Source organism: Microtus pennsylvanicus, chromosome 9 (genome assembly GCF_037038515.1).
Source record: "Microtus pennsylvanicus isolate mMicPen1 chromosome 9, mMicPen1.hap1, whole genome shotgun sequence".
Taxonomy (NCBI): Eukaryota; Metazoa; Chordata; class Mammalia; order Rodentia; family Cricetidae; genus Microtus; species Microtus pennsylvanicus.
The window spans coordinates 104,750,132-104,771,229 of record NC_134587.1 but is presented as its reverse complement, the minus strand read 5'-3'; the positions used below and the strand labels follow the sequence as shown (position 1 = coordinate 104,771,229).

The window sequence follows — 21,098 nt, the reverse complement described above, 5'->3', positions numbered from 1 at the left end:
GCCCACTCTGAGTCTTCCTAGGTCAACACAAAAGCACATATAGAATTGATTGATCGGCTTCAGTGAAGAATGGAGCAACAGGGTAGTGGCAGAAGCTGGTGAGACCCAGGCATGGGTCTGACAGGGTCTCTGGAGCCCAAACACGAGAGGCCGCAGTGCTGCCTGTGCCCCTGGTTAGCCTTGTCAAAGTCCTTCATCTCTGGGTCTTGCTAACCTTAAGCCTCCAGCTACATGGAGAGTGAGCTGAGCAGCCAATGAGAATTACCTGGCTGGGGAAGATCACACAATAAAACGCAGACATAACCAAGTTCCATGGAAGGTGCCCCACTTTCCCCCAAATAGAAGGTGTGTTTGTAAGAGCAGCTCCTCTTTCTGTCGGCCGTGACCACTCTTTCCAGTAAACTCACAGCTATGTGAAGTGACTCCACTGGGGACACCCTGCAGTTATTAGAAGGCAGGTGGAGTAGAGTTCGGGTGACACAGAGTACAGCCACCTTAGTCCTTCATCCCCACTCTCATCCCCACAGCCTCAGCCTGTCTTTGTAGAAAAGCCTTGCTCACCTCTCCCTAGCTGCAGGACCTCTGTTGCTAACACCCAGTGCCCCCTTCATGTTAAGGGCTCCAGAGGACGGGACATGTGGACATCTGCACAGGACACAGAACAGAGCGCTCAATCTCCTTCTGGTCCAGCGTTCTGTCTGGTTCAGCACTTTTTTCTCACTTACTTCAAAAGCAATGGGCCTGTTTGATCAGATGCCAGTGCAGGCCCATATCAATTTAAAGCAGAAAGAATCACTAAGAGCGTGCCAGTGTGTGCATGGGGTGGGGCAGCGGTAGGAGAGGAAATAGAAACAGGATGGAAAGGAAAGACTTTCTAATTAAAATATTTTCCAAGACTTGCCATCTGGTTCTTCCATACGGATCATTGCAAGACGGATCCCAGACATGGTGTCATCTCTGACATGAGTTGGTCTTGCCCTTTGAAAACAGGCAAGAAACTCGGCACTCTGGCCAGTGTGGACAGAGTGTGAGGTTGAGGAGTCACAGGAACATGTACCCCGTGACTTAAGAAGAGACGTGGGAAACTTGACGTTTAAAAAGCTTCTCCCAATCTTTTATCCATGGCAGATAAAGTGGCTCCCAGACACACTGATGTGGAATGAGACGGTACGGCAGGAGCAGCTGTCGGAGCCTGACAGGCCTGGGCCCACTCCTGCATCTGTATAATTTCTGTGCCACGTCTGCAGACGGTAGCGCCGGTAACTCTGATACACGGAATGTAATATGTGCCACATTCTGGGGACGAGAGGAGATAGAAATGGGAAGTGGGCCACTGGGAGGTGGTTTGCCATGAGTGGCAGAAAGAGGCCCAAGAGAGAGCCTGTGCCCTCTCTATCGTGTGAGATTAAAGTGAAAGACGCCTGTCGAGAATCTTCCAGGACCTTGGCCTTGGACTTTTCCATCCCCAGATGCATGAGAAGTAACTTTTCTTTAAGTCACCCAGTCTATGGCATGTTGTTATAGAAGACTGTCTTAGGTAGGGTTTCTATGTCAGACAATCTATGGCATGCTGTTATAGAAGACTGTCTTAGTTAGGGTTTTTATGTCAGACAATCTATGGCATGCTGTTTTAGAAGACTGTCTTAGTTAGGGTTTTTATGTCAGACAATCTATGGCATGCTGTTATAGAAGACTGTCTTAGTTAGGGTTTTTAAGTCTCCCAGGCTATGGCATGCTGTTATAGAAGACTGTCTTAGTTAGGGTTTCTATGTCACCCAGTCTATGGCATGCTGTTTTAGAAGACTGTCTTAGTTAGGGTTTTTATGTCAGACAATCTATGGCATGCTGTTATAGAAGACTGTCTTAGTTAGGGTTTCTATGTCACCCAGTCTATGGCATGCTGTTATAGAAGACTGTCTTAGTTAGGGTTTTTATGTCAGACAATCTATGGCATGCTGTTATAGAAGACTGTCTTAGTTAGGGTTTTTAAGTCACCCAGTCTATGGCATGCTGTTATAGAAGACTGTCTTAGTTAGGGTTTTTAAGTCACCCAGTCTATGGCATGTTGTTATAGAAGACTGTCTTAGTTAGGGTTTCTATGTCACCCAGTCTATGGCATGCTCTTATAGAAGACTGTCTTAGTTAGGGTTTCTATGTCACCCAGTCTATGGCATGCTGTTATAGAAGACTGTCTTAGTTAGGGTTTCTATGTCACCCAGTCTATGGCATGCTGTTATAGAAGACTGTCTTAGTTAGGGTTTTTAAGTCACCCAGTCTATGGCATGCTGTTATAGAAGACTGTCTTAGTTAGGGTTTTTAAGTCACCCAGTCTATGGCATGCTGTTATAGAAGACTGTCTTAGTTAGGGTTTTTAAGTCACCCAGTCTATGGCATGCTGTTATAGAAGACTGTCTTAGTTAGGGTTTCTATATCACCCAGGCTATGGCATGTTGTTAATAGAAGACTGTCTTAGTTAGGGTTTCTATTGTTGTGAATAGACACCAAGACCACAGCAAGTCTTATAAAGGAAAACATTTAATTGGGGTGATGGCTTATGGTTTTAGAGGTTCAGTCCATTATCATCACGATGGGGAGCATGTGGCATGCAGGCAGACATGGTGCTGGATAGGTAGCTGGCTGAGGTTACTACATTTTGTAGACAACAAAAAGGAAGCTCCATGTCACACTGAGTGAAGCTGGAGCAAAAGAGACCTTAAAGCCTTCCTCCACGGTGACACATTCTCTTCAACAAGGCCACACCTACTTTAACAAGGCCAGTCCACACCTACTAACAGTGCCGTGCCCTTTGGGGGCCATTTTCTTTTAAATCACCACAAAGTTGAAAGACAGTAGCTACAGTCGCCATCACTATCAGGTTGCATCAAGTTCACATCAAACTCACTATGCTCCTCATAACGGGGAAGAAGCTAAACTATAGTCCTGAAAGAGGATGGGTGCCTAGTAGATAGGATATTCTGGAGGACTCTGAAGCCCGCTTGCTGAGGTGTGACTCAGTGCTCAGTGCTTATTCTTGTATTTCTGACGCCCTGGGTTGCATCTTTTATTCTGTTTCCATATCGCATGCCCTTGCATCCTATTCCTTCACTTCTTTATAGTCTTTTACTGGACCCCAACTCAGCTTTATCTCTCCATCAATCAATCAATCAATCAAGAATTGTCATCACTTTCCAAATATAACCCTTCTATCCTCATTGATGAGGAGCTCCCCTGATACTGCATTCTTTTGGTCCTAGCAAGCTGTGAATATGGGTAAGGTACAACCAAATCGGACCCAGGGGCTCCAGAGGGCACCATTGTAACTGCCAAGGACACCAAGAGGGGACGCCACCCTCTGAGGAAATAGATGAGAACCGGGTGGAACAATATCATTCCATTGAGCTGAAACTGAGTGGAATGTTTCTAGAAATACTTGGGAAACAAACCTAGAGAGTGTGAGGTGAGCAGTGGATGCTGCCCCTCGAGATAGGAAGACGGCTGAATACACTGTGTGGATGATGTTTACCCCTCAAAGAGGGGCAGAAAGAGCTGCACCTGGATGGAAAGATCAGTTTCTGCCCTCACTAAAGGTGTGACTTAGAGCAAATGACTCCATATCCCCTGCTCATTCTTTGTATTCCCAATAAAAGGGCCGTACTGCTCTTCAGAAAGTCGCGACAGGTTGAAGAGAAGGAATTAAGTGCTCCATTACTCTCACACACTGTGTCCTCCCTCTCTATCCTTGAGAAGATTCTAGAACTCTTTTTTTTTCTTTCTAGAATTGTGGAGAAGAAATTATCACCGTTAGCTAAGACATGGTGTCATTTAAATTATATGTCATTTCTGTCTGCATTGCATGAATCTTGACATGTTGGCAGGAAAGTAGGAAGCTAGCTTAGAATCCTTTCAAAGCAGTGAAACCGTGGACTTCACAGAAACTACAGAGAGTGATTTAGCTTAGAAGCATTAATAATGTTACTATATTACTATAGATAGTGCATGCCTGTTAATTCCAGCACTTGGAGGGTAGAAGCAGGAAGATCAAGAGTTTAAGGTCATCCTGAGCTCAGGGCTAGCTTAGGCTATTGGAGATCTTCTCTCAAAAATAACCCTCATATAGACATAGAGGTGTGTGTGTGTGTGTGTGTGTGTGTGTGTGATGTGTGTATCTATATCTGTGACTATATATTTCTGTAACAACACATCACAACTTCAAGAATTCTGTGCTTACAAATGACTTTCCCACAGATCATCCCATTTGACCTGTAAAGTGGGAAGGATAGACATTCATTTTGCTGTCCACTGAGGTTCAGAGATTTTCTATGAGTCACACTTAATGGATGGTTACTCCAAAACTCAAGCCTATGTCTCCTAACCCCAAATCCACTCCTGACTCTCACATGCCAAGTACTTCCTCTGCTCCTAGAGGCTTGTCAGACTGGAAACATAAAAGCACGCAAATGGCCACCCACTGTAGGCGAAAACAATGCATATGTGTGCATACATGTATGTGAGATGTATGTACCCATGTGTATGATCTTTTCATTGTTTTGCTGCTTAAACAAATTTCTTCAAGGCTTCAATATGTGGAGACATTCCAAGAGAAGCTAATTGTTATTGAGGGTTTGTGTGCAATGTGTCACTTAATCCCTACATAAATAGCAAACTTGTACACTAGGCATTATTAGCTAATCTTTGAGAAAATTGATCTTCACAAAGAAAAATTGCTTTTCCCAGGGTCTCACAGCCACCCAGTAGAAGGAAGACTCAGAGGAATGGTTGTCTGTCATGTGATTGACATGCATGTTTCCAATCACAATGTCATTTATTGTTTCTCTGTACCTTCCCCCTACTTCTTACCCAGAACAAAAGATCCTTTAGTAGCCCCCTAATATTTATTGCTTTCTCATGGAGGTCTCCTCCATGTACCTTTGAGGCCAGCCCTACCACCAGCTCCCACATACCATCTGTTTCCCTGCATGTCTTGTATTTCAGGTCACACAGCTTAGAACTATAGTATCTGTCACCGTATAAGAAGTTCACATGTAAAAAGCAGAGAGGAAGGTCCTAGGCCCATCACTGCCACTATCTCTGTTTCCTCAGTCCTTCCTTTAACTAGAATGTTGGACATTTGAACTTCTAACTATGAAGAGATGAAGGAGCTGTGAAATTTCTCATGTGGTATCTTGCCAGCCTTGCCTACTTGTGCAGTACAAAGTCATCACGGCTAGGAGCCACCTGTCCCCTAACTACAGAGTCCTCTACTTTATAGGTTTGTGTTGTGTTGCATGAAATAATGGTCTGTAAAGCACTGAATGCAGTGGCTGGCACGTTGAGAAGCTAATACAAGATAGTGCGTCCTTCTCACCTAAACCCTCCACCTTACTGAAGGCACAGCTCACCATTACGGGCAGCTCACCCCTTTCCAAACGATTGAATTATTACAATATCAAAGAAAGTTCTTTTGTAGGATACTATGAACCCTGCATACTTTGCCTATCCTTAAACCTTGATAGAAAAAAGACAAACTAACAAACAAACCCTCTGAAATGATAGGAAAATCCACATTAGAATTCCAACTGGCCATGCTGACAACTTCCAAAGGCTCTAGTACACCAGCCAGAACCTATATTGCTTTCCCGCCATGGTGGGCACCAGGGGAGTCATCAGCAAGGAGCTTCCTCGTGGTCCAAGCCCAGGGTGGTGGGTCACAGACTCTAGTCACCTCCCAGAAGGTCCTCCTCTCAGTCACTTCAGCAACGCATCAATTTTGGAAGCAGCAAATTCAAACTATAGTACTGAATGCATTGACCTGGATCATGAGACCATGAGAACCCCTCAGGCATCATTGTCTTCAAACAAGAGCTTCAGAAAAAGGTTTAGAGTGTTTGCAACTGTCTTACACATACAGACAAAGTCCATTTCAAAGTTCACAAGAGGTTTCATTGATAACCACATAGCGTCTCAGATCAGACTCCAAATCACAGGTATAGTTAAGAGAATTTAGGATTAAACAGTGAATGAACAGTAAAAAGTGAGGGAAGTGATTCTCTTTGGACATAGGCAGGCCCCTGACCACAAACACACATCTGTCGCTTGTAGGCTTTTCTCCACCACCAATCTGTTTGTTTTGTGACTCTGAGCAGAGTCCAGTTCTCCAGCAAACACAGTCCTCTGGTCCCCAACTCGTCGGAGACTCCCCCTGGGTGCTAAAGGTGTGTTATTTCCTTCCACAGGCTGCTGGTGAAACCATGGGGCTGAGTCATGTCTGCCTGCAGCTGCTGAGACACTGAGGTCGAAAGCCCTGGCGAGGACCAGCCCTGCTCCCTTGGAGGAAATGGCCGAGCAGCCTCAGCAACAGCAGATGAAAACTTCCTTCCTCTTCATCCAGCTGCAGGCCCCCCCTACCCGGGCTACCCTAACTCTCCCCGCCCCTTCACCAGCCACTGCAGCCTCAACAGCAGCCCCAGGGGGCCTGGAGGAGGGACACATTTTCCCAAGTCCCAGGACAGGCTTCTTGGCTTGCTGGGACCTCAGATGTGCACAGGATTTAGCTACTTCTCCTTTGAGCCTGCTGCCCGCGGAAAGCCCTGGAACCCAGAGACCAGCTGTTTTCAATTGCTATTCACTGAAGGAAAAGAAGGAAGAAACAGAAAAACTCCAGAATCTGGATGTAAGGACGGGTGTTATTTGCGGATCCCCGCACAGTAGGCGGTGCCTGGCCCCTGCCTCTAGGAAACTTGGCCAACCACAACAATTGCCATGCAGGCTTGCTAGCCCAGCTCCTACAATGAATGATGGAGGCAGCCGTCCTTCTATGGGCTGGAAGCACCGGCCAGTCATTTCTGCCCATGAAGACCTGTGGGGTATGGACCCACAAGCCAGGAAGGTCACTGAACTCTCGGTTCCGCAAAGTAGCCGGTCCTCTGGTGCTCACAGGGGCAAATGGGCAATCCAGAGGAAAGAGACTGCTAGCCAAGGGGTACTTGAGAAGAACTGTGGAGAAGGAATAGGTACCACAATCTTGGCAACAAGGGCCCACCTCTTCAGATACTGCCCGACCGTTCAGATCAGCCAGAGCTGCCCAGCCCCACCTGCTGCTGTGCCTCTCAAGGTAAGGAGCTGAATATACCGCAGTCCTCTAGACCGCAGCCAATGCAAAGCAGAGGGAACGGGGCCAGGCACGGATGTGTGAGTTTGGACCCAGGGTCACCCTCTCCTTAGGTCAGCCATCCCTCAGCAGCAGAGGCGCCCACCAGCTGCAGTATTTCTTAGGCTCTTTCCCATACTCTGCTGCCTTCTCTCCACCATAATAACATCCTGCCCTAAGGGAGACAGTGAGTACAGGATTCTCAAGATTTCTGTCAAGGAGAAGGTGGGTAAGGAAGACACTACGTTATAAGAGATAGCCAGAGAGGAGCACAGGACATCTACAGACATGGGATGGGGCAGTGGTCATGACCGTTCTGAGAAATTAAGGCTTGTATCTCCAGTTTCAGAAAAGATAACTAAGGTGCACGTAAGCCAAAATGCTCTCCTTCCTTTAAAAAAAAAGAATAAAGTAAAACCTATTTTCAAAGGTAATGCTGAGAAAAATAGGGAGGAAAGCTTCAGTGGGGAGTGGCATTTTTCGTAACTGAAGCACAGCCTTGGAACACTTAGTCTCCTTGAACACATGACATTTAAAGGCCTCATTTGCCTGCCATCTGCACTGGGCACCAAGTGGAGGAGCAGACCTGGATATGAGCCTCTGACTCTATCAAGAAGGGGGAGGTAGCCCCGTGTGATATCCAGGGTTCCTTTGGGGTTCTCTAAACTCTTCTTCTGGTCATAGCCATGCTGTGGTACATTAGCATCCTGTTTTCTGCATCTCTGGACCACTCTTCCTGAATCCATCCTCTCCACCCAGTTAAGGGGCACCACTCTCAAGATGGGTGAACAAAATTTAAAATAGCCATTTTTCGTTTTCCCTTTCCCGGTAGCTTGGATATGTAGTTATTCTGTACATTTGGGCAAGAAGGGTTGGGTAAAATTGAGTCTACATGTAAGGATTAGTAGAATGAGCTAGAAGAAAGGTGTGGTGTATGTAAAAGGCCAGCATGAAAGGAACTATGGAGAAGCTGCAGGAGAATTAGGTGAAATTCCCAGCAGCCTTCTGAGGGCTCGGTGGTGATCTGCTTCATCCAGATCCGTGCCTGTCTCCTGCGTGCTTCTGCACACTACCCTGCCTCCTCTTTGCTCTTTTAAACAGAGGGCTGGCAGAGCCACAATCAAGGCTGAGTCCAAGTTCTCTCCAGGGTGAAACAGTGTGAGCATACTTCCTTACAGAATAGTTCACATTCCATCTAGTGTTTGTATCTCCCTTCCTGCAGAGATGTAGGAGGCATGACATTTGTGCATCTGAGCCCAAGTATCTAGATGTAGGTCACACAGTAGTTATCTATGGACTTTGATGCTAGTCACCTCTGAGCTTCTTCCTCCGGTCTTTGGAACATAGGCTCAAGCCTCAGACCCGTGGCTAGTTCTCTGGGAGAAGCGCTTTGGGAGCTGGCTCAAGAATGCGGATATCAGCAGTAGAAGTTTTATCTTGGCTTCCTAAGTAAATGGATCCCCCTCCCCCATATCTGTTCTGCTGAAATGAAAGGATACAGAATTCCCAGGGGGAAATGGATGTCCCAAGGTTAAGTCCTAACTGTAAACAAGCCACCAGAACTGAATCTCAGTTTCTTCATCTTGAAAACAACAGTATCCCTTGCTTTGCAATTGCTGTACATGGACATCTGTGTTCCCAGGTAATAGTTGAAAGGGACCCTCAGTACCTCTGACTTCTTTTTTTAAAACCTTGTGGCCCTAAGGATTGAACCAAAGCCGTTGCACATGCTGGACAAGCACTGTATCACTGAGTTATGGCCCTAGCAGTTATGGCCCTACATCTCCTTTGAGGGAAACAAGAGAATCAAGGCCAATGTGATGTTAAGGAGGGTCAGAGAAGCCGCAGAGTCTGAGGTGCAGCAGAGGGATTCCAGAATCTAGTCAGAGAATATGGCTACAGAAGCTGACCCTTAACCATGCTGCCCAGAGGTAACCCCTCGGCCATGGGGAGACAGGAATTGTGGAAATCATTCCTTTGGATCTACAAATCTTTTAACAGCTTCACAAGGATCAAGTCAGGTGATCCACCCTTGTGCTATGGTTTTTTTGTTTGTGTTTTGTTGTTTTGAGAAGAATCAACATATATAATATAGTTTTTCCTTCTGTCCATCTGGATAGCTTGAAGTATCCCTCCCCATTCCCAATAAAAAAGATTCTGAATCTTACCCAGTATTTTCATGTTTGAGAACTTGCCTATATGAACATAAAAAGATTGATTAAAACATTTTCTTGTCCAATCAGCTGTAAGAGGTGAGACCCTTGATGACTCACAGTGGGATTTTACAATTGATGTAGTGAAGAAAAGTGCGCTCGATTCTATTTAAAGTGAAATTCTGATTGTAGTGAAGTCTCATCACTCCTGTGTGCATGTTGTAGCATTGAGCTCCTTGTAGAAATTTTCCAGAAAAAAAAATTGAATGTCAACAATAAACATTCTTTGTAACAGTTCAAATGGCCAAATGTATTTTCTTGGTGTTTAAGCCCCAGGCTCCAGAGTGAAAGTCTTTGGCTGGCATCCTCTGTAAAGAGGCAGGGAGGAGGGAAGAATGGAAGGATGTAAGGGTCTAAGTAATGATGTAAGAAGGATGTGTGATCTAAGGCAGATATAAGAATGTGAGTAAGTAGGTAAGGAATAAGTGCTGTGAATCAAACCTCCTGGTTCTTCATTTGTAGGATGACTGAGCCTTAGTAAAAAGATCTTAGCTCTTGCAAGGCAGGCTGCTTGTTCTTACCAGCTGATGGCTAGCTTAGCCCTGAAATAACCACACAGAAACTGTATTAATTAAAACACTGTTTGGCCCATTAGCTCTAACTTCTTACTGGCTAACTCTTACATCTCGGTTTAACCCATTTTTATTAATCTATGTATTGCCACGTGGCAGTGGCTTACCGGGAAAGATTCAATATGTCTGTCTCTGGCGGCTCCATGGTGGCTCTCTCTTATTCTGCCTTTCTTTCTCCCAGCATTCAGTTTTGTCTTCCCCGCCTACTTAAGTTCTGCCCTATCAACTAAGCCAAGGCAGTTTCTTTATTCATTAACCAATGAAAGCAACGCAAGAACGAAAGGAACTTAGCTCTAGTTTTCTCTCATTTACTCTGTGACCTGGACAGTTCCCAAGTGCTATCTTCCCTTCTGTGAAGATGTATGTGGCGTCATTCCCAAATCCCCGATGAGAGGAGATGTTTAAAAATGGTCTGCAGCTTGCTGGGACTCACAGCTAGGACATGATACCTTAGGACTGACTGTCAAATCATCTATTCAGATCTCAGGCCTCTCTCAACCTTCTTTCATAATCTCTACAGCTGGGGAGACTCCCTTGGAAGGTAACCTGATGTGTCCTGGAGCCTTTGGCTGATGTTATACTAATACCCATGGTGGAGAGAGCAGATGAGAGACTGAGGACTGTGAGCTAACTAAGTCTTGTCACTCAGCACCACCAGCTTTCTGGGTCAAGAGGAGGTGGGGCTTCAGCTCATGGTGATGCCAGCAAAGGTCCTTCACCTTCCCATGGCTAGTCTGTCAGAGTAAATTAGAAAAATTCCAGAGTCTGGGCCAGAGCCTGGCCTCACCTTTGCCTCCTACTCCATGTTATGCTGCCCCTTTGTGGGAGCACAAGGAACTGTCCACATTACCCCCATGTTTGGGACTAAAGATACCCAAAGGAGGGTAACAACCAAAGAAGGAGTGGGGAAGCCAACAACTCAGTAATAGTTTCTGGAATTTACGGATATAAAAAAAAAATAAGTCTTCATGTCTTACATACTGTATGTTTTAAATAGCAGTGACTATTTTATGTAAATATATTTAAAAATAGTAGTAAATTTATTTCAAATTTCTGTACCCAAAATTCCATTTAAAAACCCCACAAAATAATCAAATTTCTCAAAACCTTGAACATCTGGGTTTTTCTGCATTGTTTTTTGTTTTAAAAATGTTTTGTTTGTTTGTTTGTTTTTATTCCCTTCTTCTCTCATGCTAGGAACTCAATTCCAATCAGTTTTCTGAGTTTTCACCAGCTTCTAGGAATGTTTATGATTTAGGAAACAGTATGTGCATGAGCAGAACAGACGTGGGCACAGTAGTGGTTTAACCAGCACATTCCAATGATGGAAACCGAAGGCAGGGCATTTCCTGGTGGTCAGACCCTGTCCTACAGTAGAAAGCTTTAACTCTGTTTTGTATCATTATTCCTCGAAACAAAACTAGTATTCCAACTACAAATCTCTAAGGCACATTAGATTTTTGGTGGAAAGTTTTTTTTGTTTTGTTTTGTTTTGTTTTGTTTTGAAAAAAGATTGTCAGTGCTGGGATCCAGGAAATTAAAAAAAGAAGAAGAAAAATTCAAATTTAAAAGCGTTGGTTCTGCTAACAAATTGGCCCTGAAACCTCTCATGAGTCCTTAAGGAGATCTAGCTCTCTCCTGTGCTCTCTGAGGGCTTTCCAATTCTGTGATAACTGAATCTGTGAGTCTGGAAAGGAGCAAACTGTTTGATGAGATAGAAGACCAACACAGCTTCACTTTCTCTGTTATACCTCACATGTCTCGAAAAATGCGTTATCTTGTTGGTTAACTCCACTGTGTAAAGTTCTCTATATCAGCGGCATGCCTTTCTTGGGGAACATTGGCGCTCCAGTGTGGAACTAAGAGTTTAAAGTATGTCACCAATTCCTGTCACAGAACATTAGGATCTGTGTTGGCAGCTGTCGGATTTCAGATAGATATTTCTTTTTCTGCCCAGATCCTGGCTTGAATGACATTCCCTTTGAAGACCGCCCCCAAGCCTTGGACTCTTAGTGCCCCAGGAAGCTGTCATTTCCCTTCTCTGGGAACGATTCCTTCCTTCCTCAAGCTTGTTCCACTTTTCTGGCCTGTCATGAGTTTAAAGACTCTTCTACTCGTGAAATGGTATCTTAGATAACGCTGTCTCTATTTTAATCTACCTCTGTGATTAATGCCGAATGTTGAGACGGAATTTGAATAAAGAGAAGGCATGCACAATTGCTTATATAGAAATTTTAGCAGAGGCAGAGCTAAATGTGCATTGGAGCATCCCGTTTAGAAGATTCTGATGTGTAGAAACAGTGTTGATTGGATTGTGAGGTTTATTTTTAGTCCATTTCATGCTACATTGGTTTTGACTACGATGTCTTGATTTATTACTAGAATAAATAACAGTTGAGATAGTAGAATGGGTTTCAACTCTCATCTCGTAATTTGCTTCCGTATCTCCATGACAACACACTCTCTTTCTCCCTTCCTTTGACATTCACACACAGTCCTGTGCATGGCTGTACAGATGCTGCCGTCTGTCGAGTAATTCCACAAATCTCCATGCTTCAGTCCACCTACAGGAAGAAAAAGGCAAAATACATGGACCACTTTATAGCTGTGTGTCCCTATGATGTGGAGAAAAGCAACCAGACTGGGAGCTGAGACCTGGGGGTTCTAGCTTTCTTTCTGAATTAAGGTAGCAAAGGGAAGGCAAATGTCTTCATTCCGGGTCTGAACCCCATGTTTGTTACGTGGAAGGATTAGGCTGTCTGGCCTGGTTTCTTCCCTGCCAATCTAGGGCTGCTCCTGTCAATCCACTCGGGACTGTGTTTATGGAGTGGCCACTAGAACTGTGGTCTGGGTGGCACATCTCCAAAAACCCATATATCAAGAAGCCTCTCTGTGTGAGAAGCTTCCTTTGTTTGTATAATTAGATGTCTCTCCAGGCTAGAGTAGGAACAAAAAGCAGATATGGGCAGCTAGTTCAATAAATGTCCCCAGTCTCTTTAAGAGCATTACAAATGACAATATAATTTGTACAAATATATTGCCTGAGCCTCTCAGATTTCAAGGCCTTCAGGAAGATTAGTTTAAAAGCACGTCCTTGAATTAAGTAATATGTTGGCGTCAGCTGTGGATGCTTCCACTTGTCATCCCAGCCATCCACAGGCTGAGGCTGAAAGGATGCCGCAATGTCAAGACCAGCCTCGGCTACGTAACAATAGAATCAAGAAAAGAAAGGGGTTAGCTTCAAATCATTTCCTGTTATACTGTGGTGACATAAATGGATTTTTCCCCCTCAGTTGGGCACTAATTATTGAATAAAAGAAAAGAAATAAAAGGAAGAACATATCTGCTCCTAGGTATGGTAGAGGGGGAGGCTTATTGTGGATAAAAGAAATAGCCTGAGGCAGGAAGAACTGGGAGAGTTCAGAGTGAACATGATCCCGAGCAGGGCCATGAGAAGAAAGATGGGGAGGGAAATCTAGGAGAGTAAAGGGCAGATGAACAAGGGGCCAGGTAACCAAAATGCCTGGATTATATAGGGAAGGGAAGGACTGCTGGGGGAAGGGCAGCCCAGCCCCCCCCCCCGCCGGGGTGGGGCTGGAGAAACTTAGGGTAGAATGGTGTGCCAGCCAGACCCTGTAACAGTAGGTCTGCTTGATATGTTAAATAGGTACCTCTGTTAGTCCTGGTTTGAGACCTAACAATTATGATATGGTAATTTTTTTCTCTTTTATAGGTGTGTGTGTGTGTGTGTGTGTGTGTGTGTGTGTGTGTGTGTGTGCTCACGCGCACGTTTGAAAGTATAGGCTACTACAAGATCTGTTCATACATAGTACTTAGGTAAAAGAGTTGCACTGGCAGACTACTACCATGGGTTCTGCATATGGGCTCTTCAATTTTATATCAGTTCACTGGGACACCTGACCCCCATTTCCAAAGCCAGAACAAAGTGAAGAAAAACTACATTCCTTGTGGTGACTTATACCAGTCCCTTAAATTGAACCATATCAGTGCAAGCCAAACACCAAGGAGCTAAAGGAGGATAGTTTGTGGTGTTGGCTGGCAGAGGGCGTGGCTTTAGCACAGTCACCACCCTCATTCTAAGGTCACTGGCAGCTGTGCTCCTTTTTATCTGTTCTTTGTGCTGTGCATTTCCTGGGATTATAGTCAATATTTTTGGAATTTAACTTTCAATTTTCAGGATGTATAGCTTGCATTAACCTTTCAGTCACCAGATCCAGCAGATTAGGAGATAAAGTCCCAAGGCATTCTATTTCAGGACTTAGCATTTTTCTTTTTTTTTATCATTTAGAAATGCCATTTTAGCTGCAAGAGGCTTGGTTATTCTTCAGTGAGTCCTCAACTTAATTGTATGGTGCAGTGACCTTTGCGAAACCAGCCCATTTGTCTCGTGTCCAAGCAGAAGGGTCTTAGGAGAACTCAGTTACATATATTCAGTCTTTTGCCATGAAGATCCAGTGCCCCAAACAATGGCACAAATCACAAATAATAAATGAAAATAACAGTGAAAGATAAATAGTAACAAAATCGTGATGTGTAGGAAAAGTAATAAAAGTCAAGATCAAAAAAGGTCACAGTATGTGTAGGATGAAAACCACATGCCATAAAGGGCCATGGGGCTAACGTGTTTGAAGCCAGACACTGAGCTTTCTCCTGGCTCGAGCTAAGAGAAACATGCTTAGTATCATAGGTCTCACTGTGAGAGAGAAAGGAGAAGAAAGGAGTGGGAGGTCTTTTAACATGTTAATAAAAATTAATTCTACTAGAAATAAAAATGTGCTTGCCTTTGAAAGGACTGGTGAGATGGCTCAGCAATAAAGGGCACTTGCCTGTAAGCCTGACAACCTGCATGCGATTCCCAGGAAGCAAAAAGCCAACTCCTGCAAATGTCCACTGACCTCCATACATGTGCTGTGAGCACACACACAGACACGCCACATATGACACATACATACCACACATACATCACACATATACACCAAACACACATACCACATACCATACACACACATGCACACACACACACACACTCACCACATATAATACACACACACCACATAGACCACACACATTCATCACAAATAACACACACATACCACATACACATCACACATACATACCATACCACATAACCATATCAATGTAAAATGAATAATTAAATCAAATATATTTTGGATCACAATATTCTTTTTAAATCTTTTTTCCAATTTTACTATAAGTAGATTATTTTCTCATATAAGATATCCTGATTACAGTTCCTCTTCCTCTGCTCCTCTCAGTTTCCACTTCCTCTACACCTGCCCTCCCATCCAGATCCACTCCCTTTCTCTCTTTCATTAGAAAAGAACAGGTTTTGAGCCAGGTTGATGGTCTAACCCTTTAGTCTGAGCAACTGGGAAGCAGAGACAGGTGGATCTCCATGAGGTCAGAGCCAGACTGGTCTATATGTGAGTTCCAGGACAGCCAGAGCTACATAGTAAGACTGTGTCTCAGAAAAGAAGAAGAAGGAAGAGGAGGAGCTTTTTAAGACATAACAACAAAACATAGCAAAATAAAATATAATCATCTAAAACAAAAATCGTCACGTCAAAGTTGGACAAGATAAATTAACAAAAAGCAAAGAGCCCAAGGAAAGGCACAAGAATCAGAGGCCCTCTTGTTCACACAGGAGCCATAAACATGCTGCACTGAAAGCTACACGTATGCCGAGGACTTGTGCAGCCCTGAGCTTGCTGCTTCAGTCTCTGTGAGTTCCTATGAGCATGGCTCAGCTGACCTAAATGTCCTTGTTCTCCTGGGTCCTCCAGCCTTCTGGCTCTTATGAAGGTGCTTTAAGGTGTAGGGTTTGATGGCGATGACCCATTTAGAGCTGTGTGTTCCAAAGCCTGCCTCTCTCTCTTTCCCTCTCTTTCTGCCTTCAGAGATCATTTTGTCTTTTTGGTAGTTACTTTTCTCCATATTGGACATCTCTTCTCTCTGTTATTAGTATGTCTGCCACTAATATACTTTTTGACAATTTATTGTAGCCCAGGAATCTAAAACAACAGATTGATTTAAATTGTAAAGAAAACCTACTAATTATCTAAAGAGACAGTGAAAAGACCGTGTGAGGAGCTGAGTGACATACTTCACCAGGGAGATCAGGAATTTGTGATTTATGTTTTTTTATTTTTATATGCTTGTGTATGTGTACATGTCCATGTGTGTGAGTGCATCTGAATGCCATAGCACAAGTGTGGAGGTCAAAGGGCAACCTCTGGTATCAGTTCTCCCCTTCCACCTTTTTTAAGACAGGGTTCTCTTGTTTGCTACATATGCCACAAGCTTCTGGGGACTCTCCTGTCTCTACCTTCTCTCCCGTAGCAGGAGTGCCAAGGTTATAGATGCTTGCTGCTGTATCCAGCTTTAGGTGGGTTCCAGGGATCTGAAATCATTGTCCTCATGCATGGAAAGCCTTTTACCCACTGACACATCTCCCCAGGCAGCCTCTTGAATTTTCATATAAACTCTTTTGTAGGATTTTATCTAATTCAAGATGACGCTTTTGCTCTTTGGTGCTATGAGTCTCCATGAGTAAAATCATGAAACAAAATGCTACAGCGTGTGTCTGATTTCTAACCAGGTTTTGTGTCCTCTGGAAGTTCATATATTAGAGGCCTGCTCTCCCCAGCTTGGTGCTACTGGGAGATAGTGGAACCCTTAAAACGTGGGGGCAAGTGAGAGGTGGGGACAACTGGGAGGTCTTTGGGTCATTAGAAAGGGTGGGTGGGACCTCAGTCCTTCATTTTCTTCTGTGAGCTACCTGATGCCTTAGTTAATTAAATATTTCTGTAAGTGCTCATGGAAGAGACCAGTTGGTGAAGCTGAAATCCTTACAAGTTGGATCCCTAGAACTGACATTTAAAAACCAGATCTGGAGTTACACAGAATCTCAGTGCCGAGGAAACAGAGACAAGTAGATCCCTAGGGCTAGCTAGCCTGCTAGTCTAGCCTACTGGACAAGTTCAGGCCAATGGATGAACCTGTTTTTTAAAAAGGGGTGGGTGACATCACTTCTGAAGAATGACAGAGTGTGTGTGTCTATGTGTATGTGTGGGTATCTTTAAATCTACCATAAAGTTGAACAACTCTCCAAGCTATCTCTGGGCTCACAAATCAAGCACAGTGATGTTTTTGCAAACATTTTTCTCATGGTTTAGGCTTATGCTTCAGAAATTCTTGAGAGGGCCTGTGGCCAGGAAGTTACAGTAATATTTCTCTTTGGCTGAGCTTCTTGACCTAGTTTTCTAAATCTAGTTTGTGAATAATCGTTGGGAAAAAAATGTGTCCTCAACAGCTGAATCTGTTCTAAAGAATCCACTTCACTCTTGCTTTAAACAACATACAAAATAAATATATTAAACTGAAATAAGTAGTCCCCACTTTCTGGGATGTTTTAGGAAGCTAGTAGAAAATTTTCACCTGTCCTATCAATGAGTTTATTTATTTATTTGGGAAGGCACTCCACTGCTGAGCCTCATTCCCATTCCCTCCTTTGTGTTTCGGTCATTTCTGCAGACTGGCCTCAAACTCACTCTGCAGTCCAGGCATCTTTGGACTTGCATTCCCCTGCACCAACTTTTCAAGTTCTTGAGATTCGAGTCCTGGGCCACTAGGCCTGGCTTTGGTTACCTTTCCTACTTCCAATCTTTTTCCGTAGATGAACTCTTTCCTGTGGCCACTATCAACTGTCCTCCCATTCTCTTTTCATGCTATTGTATGGAATGCTGGTGACTGTCTGCCTTTTGTAACATGACTGTTATGAGGATTTTGATTATGTTGTGGTCCAATGTCCAATTGAATAGAGCCTTTGGTTCGAGAGGCAGGGTTCACATTCAGCTGGCTGGAATGTCATAGAGTCCTTGGTGGACTCTGGACAAGAAAGAAGGCCTTTGGGAGAAGAGGTGGGGCCAGAGGTGGCTGGGCCTTTTCAAGCCAGGAAGTGAGTGGTTTTGCTGTCGCTTGTGATATCTCAGGTTTTTATCTTTAGTATTTGTCCACGGGTTTTATACTTTAATAAACTTTAAATCACAATACATGGCAGTACTTTGCACAGAGTTTCTGAAACTCTTATGTGAAAATGATACACAAATTAGATGTTATCAGAATGAATCTAAGAATTATATTGCTTTAGTTACTTTATATATTATGGAACTGATTTGTTAAGTGTGTAAGTTCATCACTAAGCACAAGAGACTGAAGACTCCTTCCCTGGTCTCTATAGCTTTCATGTTTAGGGCAGATGAATATATATGCAAAAAGATATCAAAGACAGATACATGAAACAGCAGCGGGACAAAGACCATGATCAGTGGACACAGACATAGGAACGGTGGCTGAACAGAAGAACTGGATGTCCCTGCTTACCCTGCTTAAGTTTGAGAGGAAAACTAACATGCTTTATTCAGGGAGTCTTTGCAGCAGAGATGGACTGAAGTAAATGACAGTGAGTAGTGAAGAGAAAGCTGGCAGGCCTGAAAGAACAGAGGAGGAGCATTTAAGTTTGAGGCTTCTCTCAAGTTCATGCATGAATTTCAGAATCCATTATGAAGTGATATGACCTACACGAATACAGAAAATTTTGTTTTTAGTCTGGAAATTAAATTTTCTTGCTTAAAAGTTTTTCTTTTTATCCAAAGTTATGAAAAAGTATAAATAGTAAATAATACACACACACACACACACACACATATATATATATATATATTGAGAAAGGGTTTCTCTATAGCTTTGGAGCCTGTCCTGGACCTAGCTCTTGTAGACTAGGCTAGTCTCAAAAAGAAGTATATATTTTAACATTAAAATATTCTCCTTCTTGTGTGGCAAGAGGACTCAGTGGGAAAGATCAGGATTTGATTCCCAGCTACTACCATCTGTAACTCTAGTTCCAAGAGAGTCAATACCCTCTCTGGCTTGTGCAAGTGTTGCACAGATATATGTGCAATTCCGATACCCCTACACATAGATTTAAAAATTAAAAAAAATCATTAAGTATGCTTTCTCTAATGAAACATTGGAGAATTTCAAATTAGGAGCAGAAAGTTTGGTTATAGATATTCATGGGTAACCTGGACCTGAATCTTCGTGTGTTCCGTGGACCTGGACCTTCATGTGTACACTGGACCTGGATCTTCCCGTGTACACTGGACCAGGATCTTTCCGTGTACACTGGACCTGGATCTTTGTGTGTATCCTGGACCTGGATCTTTGTGTATATCCCGGACCTGGATCTTCATGTGTACTCTGGACCTGGATCTTCATGTGTACTCTGGACCTGGATCTTCATGTGTACACTGGACCTGGATCTTCTCGTGTACACTGGACCTGGATCTTGATGTGTACACTGGACCTGGATCTTCGTGTGTACTCTGGACCTGGATCTTTGTACCTGAACCTGGATCTTTCTATGTACACTAGGCCTAGATCCTCATGTGTACACTGGACCTAGAATGTTCTCCCTTGTTTTGTAAGATTCCGTTTCCCAGGTAGCAAGAATGGCAAAAGAATAAGACTAGCCTTTAAGATATTGCTAAGAGACAGACAAAACACAGAAATGGATGCTGTGAATTTGGCCCAAGCCAGGACCTGATGCTGTTTCCAGGTGAAAGCACAGAGCTGTGAGTATCTGAATTGGGCTTGGAACACTTTTAATGAGGCTCCTTGGGCAAGGACTGCAATTCTGGTGTATGAGCAATAAATCAACACAGGTGCTCCCTGTGGAGGAATCCTATAACCATTGGCGATAAATGATGTCCAGATATGTGCCATCTATAACAATAGGCCAGCTCACAATGGTGATAACTGCAGATTTGCTTGTCTGCCTCTTCCCCTCTGAGGCAAGGTAACGGTTAAGGCCTGTCTTCATTATGAATGTCACACACGCACGCACGAACACACACACACCGAGCACAACAAAGTACAACAAAGGATTTATGGAGTTAATTTCCCTCCTTTTGCACTACTACCTGGCCTCCACCACAGGTGAGGCTGATTTTCTCTTATGAGAAAAATTAGGTCCTCAACAAGAAAAATCAAAATGAGTTATTCATAAACAATGAGTACAGAAGATATAAAAATCTATCGGCTCACAGAACCATTTGATTATTTTAATAACATCATGTTTAAATGTGGTTCCATATCTCATGTACTCTGAAGGTTTGTAGACCACTGAAGTTAGAGAAATAGCCTGGCTATGGCACCAGCATCCAGGACAGCCTAGCGTAAAGAGGGAGGGTATAGAGTCTATAGACAAGCTCTTGCTCTGCCCCTTCTAGCTGGGGAATCATGGGCAAATCACTTAACCCTTCTGTATGTTTGTTTCATCCAATGTTAAAGGAGGATCATCAGAATAGAGCACTCCCGAGCTGATAGGGTAGCACCTATGAAGGCATTGATTGGCACCGATCTGGCACAGGGAATGCACTTTGGGAGCCTTCGGTTGCTAGCCTTCCACCCACCCTAATTAGGACTGAGCTGCTTCCCACCTATTTCTCTCCCGTGGCTTTGCTTCTCAATCCTGGCTGGGTCTTAGAGTTCGAAACACAGAGTCTGGGTTCCTTCTCCTTTCCATAAGTCTGAACTGATGTGCGAAGTCCTTCTGCATATGTGTTGCTTTTATTGGTTAATGAATAAAGAAACTGCTTTGGCCCATGATAGGGAAGAATAGAGCTAGGCAGGAATCAGAACTGAATTCTGGGAAAAAGTAGGCAGAGTCAGGGAGATGCCATGTAGCTGCTTCTGAAGGAGACAGACAGACGTCTGGGAACTTTACAGATAAACCCTGACCACATGGTAAAAAACATAAAATAATGGAAGTGGGTTCATTTAAGATTAATTAAGAGCTAGCTAGCAATACACTTAAGCTACTGGTCAAGCAGTGCTTTAAATACTATAGTTTCTGTGTAATTATTTCGGATCCGAGCAGTCAGGAACGAATTCTATTTACCAAGCCATCATGATGTTAACAATAAAGTTAAATATTATAATTTATTTTGTTTAATCTTAAATTATGTTTCATGTAAACAATATCTTATTCTTCAGGAATTTGAGATTTTCTATAATTCAGAGCTAAAAGAATCTTGAGAACAGCATTGAGGCTTACGGATTAAT

General features: G+C 43.5%; 1 protein-coding gene across 1 annotated transcript in view; it reads left to right on the top strand.

Moving 5' to 3' along the window:
* Psd3 (pleckstrin and Sec7 domain containing 3) overlaps nucleotides 1-21,098 on the top strand; it is a 537,529-nt gene that overhangs the window by 93,676 nt on the left and 422,755 nt on the right. Inside the window, exon 3 of the mRNA XM_075986909.1 lies at nucleotides 6,234-7,111. Coding sequence (XP_075843024.1) covers nucleotides 6,335-7,111 — 777 coding nt within the window. The 5' untranslated portion in view covers nucleotides 6,234-6,334. The remainder of the gene's footprint in view (nucleotides 1-6,233; nucleotides 7,112-21,098) is intronic.